The sequence below is a fragment of the Falco cherrug genome, chromosome 6, assembly GCF_023634085.1.
Source record: "Falco cherrug isolate bFalChe1 chromosome 6, bFalChe1.pri, whole genome shotgun sequence".
In the NCBI taxonomy this organism is placed as follows: Eukaryota; Metazoa; Chordata; class Aves; order Falconiformes; family Falconidae; genus Falco; species Falco cherrug.
This window is the reverse complement of record NC_073702.1, coordinates 34440900-34456117: the sequence shown is the minus strand read 5'-3', so window position 1 is coordinate 34456117 and position 15218 is coordinate 34440900. Positions and strand designations below refer to the sequence as shown.

At 43.1% G+C, this 15218-nt stretch overlaps 1 protein-coding gene across 1 annotated transcript; it reads right to left on the bottom strand.

Moving 5' to 3' along the window:
• Positions 1-14457, bottom strand: LOC102058817 (b(0,+)-type amino acid transporter 1-like). The gene is made up of 6 exons (XM_005434454.3): positions 11822-14457; positions 10188-10321; positions 7238-7367; positions 5171-5295; positions 4663-4750; positions 1-2869 (listed from the first exon to the last, which is right to left on the bottom strand). Exons 1-6 carry the CDS (start codon positions 12632-12634, stop codon positions 2636-2638), a joined length of 1524 nt encoding a protein of 507 aa, XP_005434511.2. The 5' UTR covers positions 12635-14457; the 3' UTR covers positions 1-2635.
• Positions 14458-15218: the final 761 nt, after the last annotated feature.

Genomic DNA, 15218 nt, shown 5'->3' with positions numbered 1-15218 from the left:
TTCATTTTAATGTCCATTTTATTGTAATTATCTTGCCATTCTCTGAGCTATCAGCATCTTGTTTTGGTACTATAAACACCTGTGCTTGCAAACTCTAGGCAACATAAAAAGAACATCTTGTTACAATAATATCTATAGAAAATGAGATTGGTGCAAAATATAATACTTGCAGCTTTTCAGCTCCCCTTTATCCATACACCAACCAATACCATATAAAGGCTACTTATTCAAAGTGTTAAGTCTTTTTGTGTTCATTATCATTGTTCATATGTCACAGCTGCACAGAAAGAAAGGATGGGTTACATGGTAAGATGCTTGATGAGACCTTGGGAGAAACAGTCACATTTTCCACACATTTCATGTGCAAGCCACTTAATCCCTTCATCTTCTCATCATCTATACTATACCCATAATGTCAAACAGCAGCAATAACTCCTGTTCCACAAGAATTACGTGCAGACAGTATCAACCCTGATTATATTTAGGTACAGAAGGATAGGTGGTTCAAGCCACAAATATTGTGCATGTCTTTAAGCCTTTAAGTTCCCACTTTTTTGATATGGACTGTAGATCTTCAAAAGAGCACAGTCCCATGTGGCTGGTTCCATAAATATGTGTAGGAAACAGCAACTGTTAAAAAAATATATATAATCATAGAAATAGTATTATCCTAATTTTTAGATAAGTAGCTGGGATATAGCTCCTTTGAGAAGCTTGCCTGACATCAGATGAAGAGCCTAGGGCAGTAGTGGGAAGTTAACCTAGAGCTCCTGAGCTCATCAGTCATTTAAGTACACACTCTCTATCAGGGAGGGAAGACAAGGTGGCATTCCAAGAATTTTGCATTGTCATGGGATTCAGGAGGGAAAACTGTTCCTTCATTGGCCTTTGTTGACAACTCCAGTAAGAAGCAGTGGAAGGAAATCCCCCTAAACACTGTTTAAGCTAAGGATTTAGAAGATGAGCAGCAACTGGCCAATCCCATTAGATACCTAACACTTGGAAAAAACTACTGTTGCATCTGTGTAGCTGCTGGTATCAGCACTCAGAGGAACAGAAGGGGTGGGTGATGTGGCAGAGTGAGATTGTTATCAGATACACAGCTCTGAGATGGGCTGGAAGAGGCCTGGAGGATCAAGTCACCCTGTTCCAGGAATGTGGTGTTAGGTACAGGTCTGCAGAAGACCAAGCTGACAAAGTTAACCTGGGTAACATTCTCGGTACTTTGAGATAAAACAAGACATTTTAGGGACTAACACCTAGACCTTTTTAGCCTATGGCAGGACAGGTCCTATTCAGGAACAATCTGTACAAGTGGAAAGAAAAGTGTGTACTGTCTCTTTCTCCCCTAGAAGAAAAGAAAAAGCATTCAGCCTCAGGGTAACGGGAAAACAGCCACTGCAGTGTGTTAGGGGTGTTAGGTGTGGGTGAGAGCACAGCCCCTGACTTTTTTGTGTTGTGCCTTTAGAATCTTGGAAACTGGTGGAAATGGCTGTGGTGGGAAATGTACAAGAACTGAGATCTCACCACCTTCCTGCACACCATCCTCATGGTGAAGAAATTTTCCTGAAGTCCGGCCTGAATACCTCAAGCAACAACTTGTGGCTGTTGCCCACCACCACCACTACCAAGAAGAGCCTGGCTCTTTGTCTTCACAACTCCCTCTTGAACAGCAGGACCCAATGCTGGGTGCAGCATTTCAGGTGTGTCTTCTCCAGTGTTGAGTCCAAAGGGACAGAGCATTTCTTTGATCTGCTGGCCACACTTCTCCAAACGTAGCCTAGTATGTGGTTTCTTTAATTTGCAATGAGAGTATCTTTCTGGCTCATTTGCTGTAGTTTGGGTTTTTTTTGCTCACTTTGTCACAAGTGACAAAGACAAATTATTTGTCTTTGGGGGAATTACAGGAAGGTTATCGAGTGACTGTTGCTACTTGAGTGATGTTGCCTGTGTTTGCACTATGACTGGATGGATCCCTGATGACAAGTGCCTTCTCAACTGAGTAAACTACAGAGCTTCAAAGCACTTCTCATCTTCATCAGAGGTTTTTCTACAAGAGATACAGGATGACTTCTGAGACAGAGAAAGGACTGTTGGACTGTGCACCTGGAACTGAAGGAGCAAGGGAAAAGCAAGCTCCCAAAGCAAATACCTGAGTGAAAAAGGTTTTTTTGTTGTGAACACAGTGTATCCATGCTTCATTTATTGGAGAAGCTCTGTGGTCACAGTGGGCAGAACTAGGTGGAAATAATTAAAGGCATTACCAGGAATGGCTTAGGGTCACAGCCTGCTATAGGAATAATATTTCATTTTCAGTCTTTTTTTGCCTGTTGCCTTGAAATAGAAGAGCTAAGGGTTTGGTGAACACCTCTTCTTGGGATGGAAAATTCAAAAACATGTATTCGTTTGGAACCTGTATGTAATCTACCAAGGCAGAGCTGAAAATGGGAAAAACATGTCCCCAAAATTTTAAGGAAATGTGAGGAGTCATGGCTCTAGTCCCTCTCAGCTAGGCATTTTACTGATGATTTCTTTCTACTCATTCTCCCTTACAGAATATTTTCTAAGCCTTGAAAACCAAGGTGTTGGGATAAACCATGAGGGGCAGGCAGCCATATGCCAGGAGGATGTTATCTCAGTTTGCATCCTTAGTGGTTGGAGCAACTTCCAGGAACAACTGGAGATGTAAAGTGACTCTTTGTAAAAAGTGAGAGTGGCGCTTATAGCGAACCAGTGGGAAATAAAGAATGATGCCACTGAAAATGAACAGGACAATGTAGAGGATCTCAATCTGGGGTTGATCAATGATGGGAGCTAACACCAGGTACACAGCTGCTATCAGCACGATTACAGGGATGAGAATCGGGACCTGTGAAAGAAAAAAATCTGGTGTCAAGAATCACGTAATCATGGGCCACTGTGGGTCTGGACATCCCTGAAACTTTTGCAGATGAAAACATGCTGCAACCTGAGGTGTTACCTAGAGATCTCAATTAATCCAGGCATCCTGTTTCTCAGCCCACCCCCACTCCAAGGCTGAACATCCCTTCAAGAGCTACACCATCACCACACACCCTAACCCCTGGTCTTCCCTGCCCTCCTAGACATGAAATTGCAAACTACTGTTCTTAGTGCCAGGTCTGTTCTTGCTCTCCCTACTACCTTGCATCCGAAAGCTGAGCTGTAGACCAAACACACAGCAACGCATACAAATCACATAACTGAACCTTAGCACCCTTGGGCAAAAAAGGTTTATTCATGTGTTGACAAATAGGTGGACAGGCAACTTCAGAGGGTATTTCTGTAAGTCTGGTCAGGAAACATTTAAATTTAAATTTGAGGCCGTCCTCCCTCAAAGGCTAGTGAATGCACAAGAGAAAATGATTTCACAAGGTGAAAAACTGAACATTCAAGCTGGGATTTTCCTTTTTTTTGCTTTTGTAACCCTTGTCCAACACAAGGGCACTGATACAGACCGAAGGAAATGTTGTTCATGGTTACCTGTGGGGGCAGGGAGAAGACCTGCCATTGGCTTCATCTGTCTTAGTGGGATGCTCTACTCTGCTCTGCTCCCCCCACACCATGTTCTAACACTTCTGGCAAAATGCTAATAAAAATTATTTTCAAACCAAGGGCAACCTTTCCCTTAAATACAATCCTGCAATGCGCATACTGATTCTGCAGGACATCAGCCACAGACTGTCAGTTGACCTGGAACCTTTAGATGTGAGTTGCATCTAGTTAAGGAAAGAGTTAGGCCATCAAGCCAAAGGCTGCAGCAGGCTGACACCCTCACATGCCATCCACAGGCCTGAAGGACATGGGAGTGTTATACAATATATGAAACACTGTTGTAGAAACAGAACTTTTCCTTGAAGCCCATTCTGCCACAAGTTGGGTGAACATCCTCATCCAGCATCCTAATTTCAGGACAGAGCCACAGAAGCCAGTGACTGCAAAACTTAATAGAACACTGTTCTTCTTCATGTTGAGCCCCATAGGACACTTGATATTGTTTCGCACAGCCTGGCAGTGTCAGCCTGTCATCTATATCCTGGAGGAACCCTATGAAAACGAGGCTGTTCCTGTTCACGCATTCTTTTCTGTAAAAATATTTCCCTCTGTTACTGAGGAAGCGCTGCAGCTCAACTCATGGCACCAGGGAAAGAACAGGTAACCCCTGATTTCTTTCCAATTAGCTGTTTTACTGGAAACAAACCTGTCTCCTGGCCGTCTCAAAAGACTTGGGCCATTCTGGCTGAGTATTTTGTCCTCTGCAAGGTTCTTACACCTGCGCTGCCCTCTGAGGAGTGTAACCAAACTCTGAGACCATAAACAGGTGATTACATTTTTTATCAGAATCATCCTTCATTTTCCTCTTAAATCTCTTGGAAAAAAAGAGGATATGGTAGATATATTTTCCACACTCAGGGGGCAGAGCATTATTAGCTTATCAAGACAGAATTCAGCCTTGACTTATGCCTGTATATTCACACTATCTTGCCCCTTGTTGATTTTGCTGAGATAAAACATGAAATTAAAAAACAACCAACACACTAAATCTGTAAGCAACCAGCCCAGTGCTCGCTCTTTCCTCATAATGCTTGTAGTCATTTGGGCAATGTAGGAAAAGGGTTTGAGGGTTTTATGTTATTACTTCACCTTGTAAGATCTTGGCAGTTCTGGTTTCTTGATTTTTAAATACAGGAGGCCAGAAATAGTCATGCCATAGAAAAACCATGCTATAAAACTAGAAGAGAGAAAAAAAGAAAAAAAAGACAGCATTACATTTGGGGTGAGATCATCCAGGAATGTCAGGCCTGACTTGCAGATCCCAGATGTTCATCTTTCCAATTAAAAAGGAGAATATTGATATAAATTTAGTAGTTCTTCTGTTCATTTCCTTTCCAGCACAAACAATGAGAACTTCAGAATGATCTGAATATTATAGATTCATTTCAATATGAGGATGAATCACATCCAGTTAAGTATGTAGTGACAGAAGCATTCATGCATTGCAAAGATGCTGGTTCCTAAGCTCTTTTCTTTCTTCCCTTCCTCCTCTCCACAATATTGGTTAGGAAGCAATAGCCCCAGCTCATAAAAACCCCCACAATATAAAAAAACCAGGAGCACGGGGGATGCAAACAGAAACGTAACACATACATACCTGAAAAAGTTCACGATACTGGTGAAGCTTCCTGATACTACCATTATTAAAGACACAGCAGATGTAAACAGCAGAGCAGGGGAGGGCGTGAGGCATCGCACATGAGCCATAGACAGAATGTCTGGCTGAAAGCCAAAGCAAAACAATATACCATCATGTCACACACCCAAACGTACTTACTCATTCCCCTCAGCTGCTGGTGGGAGCTCTGCCTGCAGCCAGAGCCACTCTTGATCATCAAATAAACATAACATAAAAGCAGTTCAGCTCTGAGGAGTGTAAACATGGAAACTCCCCCTCAAGAATATTTTTATTGTTTCTAATTGATTTTATATCAAATATGCTCAGTTTGGGCAGGCAAGATGAGGTTTTCAAACTACTAGTGTGACAGACTAAGGCCAAGTCAAATCAGAGCTTTCCTGGTGATCATCAGGACCTTGTGCATGGTCCCACTATTCTGCTCTCTGTCATGTCCCTCTGGGACTTTACTTCTTTTGGGATGCCTGGAAAATGAGACGAGGAGTACTCCTGAAACAATTATGCAACTAACCACAAAGAAAAACAGGATTTGTTCCAGAACACAGAGAGAATCATTAGCCTCTTTATTGCTTGGTTCATTGGGAAAGTTTAATGAGAAAGGCTTCTCTTTTTCCCTCCCCCCACCCCCCTAATTTCCAACCAAGATATCATGCAAGAACTTCTTCTAGAGCTGAGTGTCTAAGAAATGGCATTAAACGTTCAACTCATCCGATATGGTCAAATTCAGGCCATCTGTGAACTGCTTAGCACAGAGTTGACCACGATAAAGCAGACACCGTCATCAGTAACAGAAACTGTGGAACCAGTAACCACCAACCCAGTCATCTCCACCAGCCTGGCAACTCATATACATCAAAGATTCCCTCCTATGTACAAGGAGTGGAGCGATATCCTTCACACCTGAGAGCAGAAATGCCAGATGGCGTGGGGAGGAAGGACCAAAGAAGGAGAAAGGTCCAAGAGGAACACAACATGCCTGCTCAAAACAGAGGACAAATGTAACTCAGCTCAAGCACTAAGAAGGAGAAGCGTGCCTGTGAGTGAGGGGGTCCATACCAGCAGGTGGAATGCAGCAGCAGCCTCAGGAGCTTGTATGGCCAGGTGCCAGCAACTGGGGAGACTGGGATTCAGGGGCAGATACTGAGCAGACAATGTCTGAGCCCAGCTGCTGGAGGGACCCACATTGTACATCTGTATATATCTATATTTCCCACTAACAGAGCCCTGATCAGCCAAAGACGGGAACAAGATGAGGCCCTTGGTGTGGGATGTGCTAGTGTTTGTGTGAGCACTAAGCGTGTCTATATGTAAATCTGTGTGCCCTGCTATCTGTATATGTATATATACAAATATACATGTATGTATGTGTGTATATATATGTTGTATACTTGTGTTTGTATGTGTGCGCCTATTGGGAATATATGATGAATTTACCGGCTGGACCAGGGAGTATGGAGCTGCAGCAGCCTGACCTCTGCTGGGCTACCAGATTTGTCTCCACCTGACAAAACTAATTAAAAACCCCAGCTAGGGAAGGTGGAAGGCTCGGCATCACCTTGTAATTGCTATGAAGCTTGAAGAGCAGAGACATCCGATGCTACATCTGAACTGGACTACACCACGGGAAGGACGGAACACCCCTGAGACCAGCTTGCGTAGTCTGTATTGCTTGCAAAGGCAGTGTGCCAGTGCTGGGCTACCTTCCCAGAGTGAGCAAGGATGCCTTACAGCATGCAAGCATGGCCAGGTTTCCCCTCCCTGGCAGGTGTATTAGCTAGGTCACCACAGAGCCTGTGCCAGGTGCTCCAATACAGCAAGCGTTATTTCAGTTGTTCATTTCAAAGCGGTTCTTAAACTTCAGGTTAGAGGTAATTATGTCTCTTTCCGAAATTACATGGCTGAAGAAGAAATCCAGGAGGCAACATACACATTACATTCAAAAAAGATGGGGAAGAAATTCTTTGAACAAGAAACAACCCCCTAAAGAGCTATCATGCTACAAGCCAGACCCCATTTTTTTGTCCTTACCATATGGCCTTCCCTTGCAGCAATGTAGCACACGCGGCCTCCACTAAAGAACGTGCCATTCGATGAACCAAATGTAGACAGTGCCACCGACAGGGAGATGAGCCATGCCCAATTGCCCAGGACTTTGTCCCTGAGGTGAAAGAGTTCACACCATAACATCCAGCTCACAGATGTATCAAATACTCATCATAGAACCAGACAGGTTTCTTCCCTCCATTATTCTCACTGAAATTTTTTCCAAAGCCTTTCTAATGATTTAAAGCCTTCTTCCAGTTCCCATATTTAGTCACTGATCCAGAGAAGGCAGCTTTTCTTCCTGCCCAGTGTATATATATCTACATCTGTTGACACTGCAATAGTGTACAAATCTGTCACAACAGGCAAGACCCCATTTTTTGTGTACAGATGCTATGGCACGAATCCTGGGGATACTGCTATTACAGCAAATAATATTAACTTGGAAAGCACAGAAAAACTGTTTCCACCAGACCTGAAGAAATATCCTGCACTATAACCTCTTCCCTAATATGCATAAGAATTTAACCCTTTAATCCCATAATCACTCATTTCTGCTACTCTGTGACTAAGGCTTAAGCCAAAGCAATTGTTTAAATTCCAGGAGTTTGGTTCTACAACATATTCAGACATTTATGGTTTGCTTTCTCCATAACAGAAGAAGTAGCAGAGTTACAAATAGAGTTTGAGGTAAATATTTGCAAGATGTGATAATCTTCGCACCTGAAAGTGAAGCTTGTCTTCTGGAATGAAGCAGCATGAAGATTATTAATTGAGTAATAAATGCTGGTGTTTGGGGATAACTGTCACATACACGTATACATATACACACAAATACACTATTAATCTAATTGGCAAAAATTCCAAACTCAGAAGTTTTTTAGAACACTTTATATTTCCATCTAAATTGTATGTCTTTATGCCCTAAGAACTCTTTTTTAGTATCACCTATCCCAAACATTCAAAAATCAAGAGTTGGGCTTTCTAAAGTCATGGCAGGAGCTTATCTATCACAACAACTTAAAAAAAATGTAGTTTAGAAGCTTAATACCTGGGTTATGGTCCTTCAGGCATTGAGTTATTAAGCTAATTACAATAACCAGAACAAAAATGTTTTCCCTTTTTCAAAATGATGGAATCTGGGTATCTCCTATAATCATGTGACTCCACAACCATAAGGTCTCAAGGGAAAACAACATATATCACAAAAGTAATAGTAAAATCTGTAGCAATTGTGTATTTTTGCTTTTATGAGTTTGGTGCTTTGCTGTTTGGACCCTGAAAATGAACTATGGGCACTACTGTGAGTCACTTCTACCAAGCAAACTGAGATCTGCAGTTGGTAAATCACAGACATCAGCAAAACGCTGGGGAGAGTTTCATGAGCTCCTTTGTGGCTGTACCTCTCACCACTGAACAATGTTTCTCTCTGGCAGTTTTCTTATATGGGGAGTAAACATTTAAATGTGATATGTCTTCCTCTGTGGCTTTTTTATATTCCTCCCACCCTTACTTACTGACCTGAATAGCTACATCTCTTGCTCATGAACCACAGCCGTTACACCCTCCTCAACCTGTGGCCATCCACCTATCCTCCAGGCTTTTGAGTGCCCAGCTTTCTGGCTGCTAGTTCAATGTTTCTTCCTGAATTGCACTCTCAGGGTGAAAAGATTAATCAGGCAGGAAAAGGAGATGTGTTAAAAAGGAGGAAGCTCACAAATAACTTGTTAATCAGGAATGATGGGAAAGGAAGTGCAGAGAAAGTTCATGACACTGCAGCTTAGTGAGGCTTTGTAACCTGCTCAAACAAAGCACTAGACCTTTAAAAGCTCCTATTTATAATGACATTAAAGCTGTTACAGAATGCATCCAGCAAGAGCTCAGTCAGACCTTCAAACTGGAGATTTTGTGAAATGCACACAGAAGCAAAGTCACTGATGACTTTCTAGGAAGAGGATAAGCAGCAACATAATCTGGATATATTGTGTCATCATTTCTGCCATATGACTCATTTAGGGCTATCACAGATTCTGTGTCTTTGGAAATATTTAGACTAAGGCTGGATGCTCTGGTGGAAGATCATCTGGTTAGGAGTTGATGATGCCTACATCTCTTATGACAGTCTCTCCCTTCTCTTCCTAAAATCCTTGTCTTGCGGAGAGGTTGTTTAATATCACAAACATTTCAGGCTGACGACAGGTACAAATAGTTTCTTTGCAACTCTGAAAAAACAAATGCCAATTTGAAGATACAATTACCAAAGGCACCCAACTCCTTCTCAAAGGTGGTGTAGAGATCAGCGTCATTTTCCATTTCCCCACAGATGGAGAAACTGAACCAAAAGACTCTGGTCTGATCTAATTCCAGGTGCTGAGTGGACAGGATTCACTCAGTTGGCTCCTGTCTCACTCCCAAACCACTGCCTCTGCATTAGTGAGTGGCGTATTGTCCTTTCCACGTTTCTGGAAATATCTAAAATGTGGGGCATCTCCCAGCCCCCAGGTCTGGATATACACCCTTGCTGCATCCTCAGTTTCTGTCCTGAGATGCTCCTGGTGCGCACTTCACTACCTCTTTATGGCCACTTTCCATGGGGAAAAACATGATTTGGAAGGGAGCCACAGGTTTCGAGAGTGAATGGGAAGAGATGTGCTGCAGAGCACCCCGTCTTGGCAGCCTAGGTGAACTTTGGACCCCATGGGCCGAACGGGGCTTCTTAGCCTTGGCCTTCGGTGGGGGCAGGTTGTACAGTGTCCTGAAGGTGACAGAGAGGGGACTGGCAGCACACTTCCCTGCGACACAGCCTGACATGTCTTCCTGGCCTGACCAATGCAGTCCTGCCATTCTCACTGGGAATAGCAGATCCCCTGAAACTCAGGGGAGAACCCATATTTTACTGGGCTGCAACAGCTGTGTTGCCACGTGCAGAACTCACCCCCAAGTGACAGCCACAGCTCCTGAAGACAGCAGTTCAGATGGAGTCATGGCTGCTAAGTAACTCACGTTTACCAGCAAATACAGGCATGTAACCAAAGGAATGGCAAGCATCACAGCTCTGGGAAGGGTCACCTGGAAAGGGATGACAGGAATGTTAGATGCAGCACATTTATGCCTGCACGGGGCTTTTCTTGTTTTGTCCTTGCCACCACCCACATCTCTCAAACTCCTTTGCTCATTAAGCTTTTCTACAGAACAAGACTTCAATCCAGATTCACATGGCAGTTTTTGTACCAGTGTCCCAAAGATGTCATGCAAACAGTAAGGTTGTACATTTCAAAAGTTAGTCCTGAAAAAAAAACAACAGTCTCAAACCATAAAAACCCACCCAAATTTATTTTAAAAGATTTTGGTTCATAGCTGCCCAAGATGTCTGTTGCATACTTCTTGATTACTTTAATATTGATTTGTTACTAGCATGTTCTGTCTCCTGGCGTGCTGCATTTTCCCATGAACATCGCACTGACATGGATGAAGTACCCACGTGTGTTGCATCACATTTAACTCCTCTACAGATTAAATCAAAACAAGGCAGCACAAAGGAGATTTGCTCTAGGAAGGAATTACATATTTCTTTCTAGTGACAGTATGCTGTCTTGGAACACCACAGATCATTTTAAGGCCCAATAAAATCAACAAGCACTACCTTATGCAGCTGAAAGCACTGGAAAAAAAGTAGTGGAGTGATCATATAGCAATCATATATATCTAAAAACCTGAAATACCAGTTTTTGCATTCCTCATTCCCACCGTAGGACAAGATATAGCAATTCCTTACATTGTTGCCTCCCCCCCCGCAAGTACCACATGACCCTAGGATCTTTGCTGCCATTTAGGTTAACATTTAACTGTGCGCTTTCATTTAATCTGTAAAATCTTGTGCGGAGGGCTGGTAGAAAGCACACTCTGTACACTCTGCACTCACACAGCTCTTTCTAGAAAAGGGTTGTTCACTGCTGTAGTGTCTGATCTGTGAAAATAGGTAATATGGCACAGAGAGGGCTGATGTAAGATGCACACGAGCTGCTTCAGTGCCTATAGCATGGAAGGAACAATGCCAAAAAAGTAGGTGTTGAAAGACAGGGGTCATTCAGAGAGCTAGATTCCCTCTCCAGTGAGGCTTGGCTTGCTCTGAAGTCCCCACTCCATGCCATGAGGAGAGATAAGTGGTTTTTTGATACATACATTATAGATCAAGTCTTTTAGGGAGTATGTGGCGTTAAGAAACCTTTATGGATTATAGTTGTGAGTGCTTTTCTGCGTATATCTAGGTATCTATAGTGAGATCCTCTGAACACTAAGACAAAGCTTCATCCCAAAGCATCCAAGTGCTGCCTAATAGCTTTGTTGCCAGTCAAAGGGGTATTTTAGTGCTTTCTTGTCAGTAGGCTGTTAGTTTTGTGTAGGGACTCGGTTTTACCCTTTCTGGACATAGCCTTAAGTGTCTTGCCAAGAAGACAGAACAAATCATGAGGAAAGCTCAGTAGTCTTTCCTCAATGCTTTAAACCCTTCATAGACAGATTCAATCATATTAGCAGCAGGATTAAGTAAGTAAAACTCAGCTCACTTACCTCAGGTTTCTTCAGTTCCTCAGTTACATAGTTCAAGTTGTTCCAGCCATCATAGGACCAAAGTCCCTGGTAAAATGCCACTCCAACTGCCCCAATACCTGCAGTCGTGTTTTGAAAAGCATTTTGAAAACTCTGAGTTTGTCCCTTGGCAAGCAGCACCAATCCGCCTACCACAATCACCAACAAAGCCAACAGTTTGGCAGCTGTAAGAATGTTCATAATCGACGTCGCCAGCCTCACATTGAGACAGTTGATGATAGTTAAAAGCAGGATGCAGGCAGCAGCTGTACATTTGATGACAACCTGCGGAGATGAGCATCCTGGGTAGAACGGTGCAACAGCATATTCAGCAAAGCTCAGACAGACAGCTGCCAAACCAGCTGGTCTCACTAGGATAACAGAAGTGTAGGCAAAAAGGAAAGCAGGAAAAGAACCAAAAATCCTCAAGATGTAAATATATTCACCTCCAGACTCTTTAATTATGGTTCCAAGCTCAGCGTACGACAAGGCTCCGAACATGGCAAGGAGACCACATGCTGCCCAGATAAGCAGGCTGCTGGCAGGGCTTCCCATACGGTATAGCACCTCCTCGGGGGACATAAAGATCCCCGAGCCTATCATGGTACCTGCAATTAATGACACTCCACTAATGAGGCCAACCTCTTTCTTCAATCTTAATTTCTCCTTCCCTTCAGTCAAATCTGTGGATGAACGAGGTGAATCTGTTGTCTTTCTTTTCCTCATTGTGGAAATGTTGTTAGGAGATAATATGGAGCTAGACTGAGGCATTTGAACAAGGACTATCTCAGGCATTTAGCATGAAGTTAATAATTACAAAAGTCATGCTGAACACTGTCAAGAAACACAAACTTACCTTCCGCATTTGCATTCTTTTATTAACCATCTTATCTTCATAATTTATGATGGTTCAGATCCTGCCAACATTGATTACCTTTAAATCTCATCGCAAGCAATGGTAACGGATAGCATTCGGCACCTCAGAATCACTCAGCACTTTACTGGACTGTCCCTCTGGTTACTCCTCCTTTAAATCATGCTTTAAATGGCATCTGAAATAAGGGTCGAGTAAGCAAAATCCCCATGCAAATCTGTACTTTATTCTTTGCTTAGAAGTCAACGCTCAAACACCTGCTTTAGTGCTCAATCATATTTTCATTCCCCACTACAAAGTGACCAAACAAACATGCCTGTCACACTACATGTTACAGCTTTTCTCAACGAGGAACATTTCCAGTGTCTTCATCAAAGACACAGAAATGTTCTGCTAAAAACAGTTCAGAGATGTTTTTTTCTGCACAATAGTAAGGGGCAATTCTGGCTTTTTCAAATTTCAGAAAGTGCAGGAGGAGAAGAGTGAAAAGGCTGGAGTGACATTTTTATGGGGCCTTTTTACCAACGTACATGAGGTACGCATATTCTCATCACACCACAATCTTCAGAAGACTTTGGCGCAGCTCATTATATACACATTGCAGTGCACATCCAAGAGAAATGTAGCATAATCTTTTGGGAATTCCACTGACCCCTACTCAGATATCTAACACATAAGATTTCAGACTGTGGGAAGGGTTCTGCTAAAAATCCGAGTATTTTTACAGTGCATGCCAGTGTATTTTGTGCTACCGAAACGTATGAAGTATTGAACGGAAGGGAATCTCCATATGGATTCCTTTGAACTTTAAACTAAACTGTACTGACTGCAACTGTAAAAGGGGAGTTACTGTCCTTCATGGTCTCTTGCAGACTTCTTCTGTGATAAGTATCACATCTTCATGGAAACAGCAGACCTTGAATCTTTAAAACTATCTGTTCTCCTGATACAGGATGACACTTGGGCTCCGGCCTGCACAAGGGCTCAGACCTTGACAGTACTGCTGTGAAAGCGTGACTGTGACCTTTTGCTCTTATAAAGGCACAGCTCAAGAGCTGCTAAGACCTAGAAAGCTAGTGCTGTCTTACACTCTAGAGGACAAGTACACAATGGGAAAGTGCACAAAGCACATAATACCATCAGGTTGCAGTTTGGTGCTGTACAGTTTTGTGATGATTATCAGATCTCTCCCCTTATGGTATAAATATTCAGTGTGAAACCCCTAAAATTTGTCAGACACCTCAGCAGAAGCTGCTGCAGAAGCCTCTGCCTTACTATCTGTCCCAGGGGCATCTTCTTGCTTTCCATAAGGACTGTAAGTATGGAGCCCCATAATCTTGCATTGCTGCTAGCAGTTTTCCTATTTACTACTTTCTAGTCTTTGCTGTGTCTTGATGTTCATAATCTTGCTTACCATTCCAAAAAATGTTAGTATTGTACTTTAAACTTTGTCTGTCTGTGTGTGTAACTGGGACTCACAGTAGGGGAAGTCAAACCTTCTCAGTAAAGCTCACCACAGACTTCCTGTAAAACTGTAGCTTTAACAAAGTGTGCCAAAAGATGAGCTGCCGGGGAAGATGACCAGCTGTCGCAGCACTCTCCAGACTAGCCAGCTGCAACAAGGTCTTTTACCATCACATACTGACATACTCTTCATGCCGGTCCCTCTGCTGCCTTCTCATCTCACCTCATCCAGGGCACGCTCTCTCTCTGCTTCTTCCTCCTCTCTCTTCCTTGGCTGCCCAGCCACAGCTGCACCTTATCTACATCAGCCAACCCACCACCCCTGAAGCCAGCCCACAGTTGTATATTATCAATGCTAATTAACCCAGCTCCATTCCACTACAATTCCCCCTTTTTTTTTTTACATTTCATACCTTGTGTTTTTAACAATCGTTACAACTTTTTTACAAATAAATTTTTCATACAGTCCTTTGACTCCTCTACAAATCCCCCCCCCCCCCCCCCCCTTTTTGTTTTTTCTTTCTAACATTTCATACCTTAGGTATCTAACAATCATCACAACCTTTTTACAAATAAACTTTTCATACAGTCCGGACAACTTGTCCCTGAATTCCTTCTTCACTTTTATCTTGGGCTTTTCAGCTTCTGCAGGTTGATCACCTTTCTTCTTATCTGCTTTCTTAGCATCTGGGATTTTGATTTCTTCAGAGGGGGGTTCTGATGAACTTGTCGTGCCTTGTCCTTTCACCTCTTGGGTCACACTAGACAGTAACCTGAGTGAGCTTTCAGCAGCAGCAGATCTAGAATACAACGCTAACACATCATTCTGTGTCCTGAAAAACTTCTTAACAGCCTTGTGGTCGCCCATTTCTTCTACAAGTGGAGACACCTTCAACGAGCACATAAACGCCAGCAAGAATACCACCAGGCCGAGCAGCAGCAGCAACGGCAGAAGCCGCCCGTGGCACCGCGCTGCTCCCGCGCCTTCCGCCAGCACAGCCATCACCGCTGTCTGGCCGGACACGCTCTGGACCCGCCACC

Coding starts and splice junctions, on each gene's coding strand:
- LOC102058817 (XM_005434454.3), bottom strand. CDS start 12,634: ATGCCTGAGATAGTCCTTGTTCAAATGCCTCAGTCTAGCTCCATATTA. Junction 7,368..10,187: donor GCTGTGGCTGTCACTTGGGG/GTGAGTTCTGCA, acceptor CTTTCACCTCAG/GGACAAAGTCCTGGGCAATT. Junction 2,870..4,662: donor AACTGCCAAGATCTTACAAG/GTGAAGTAATAA, acceptor TTTCTTTCACAG/GTCCCGATTCTCATCCCTGT.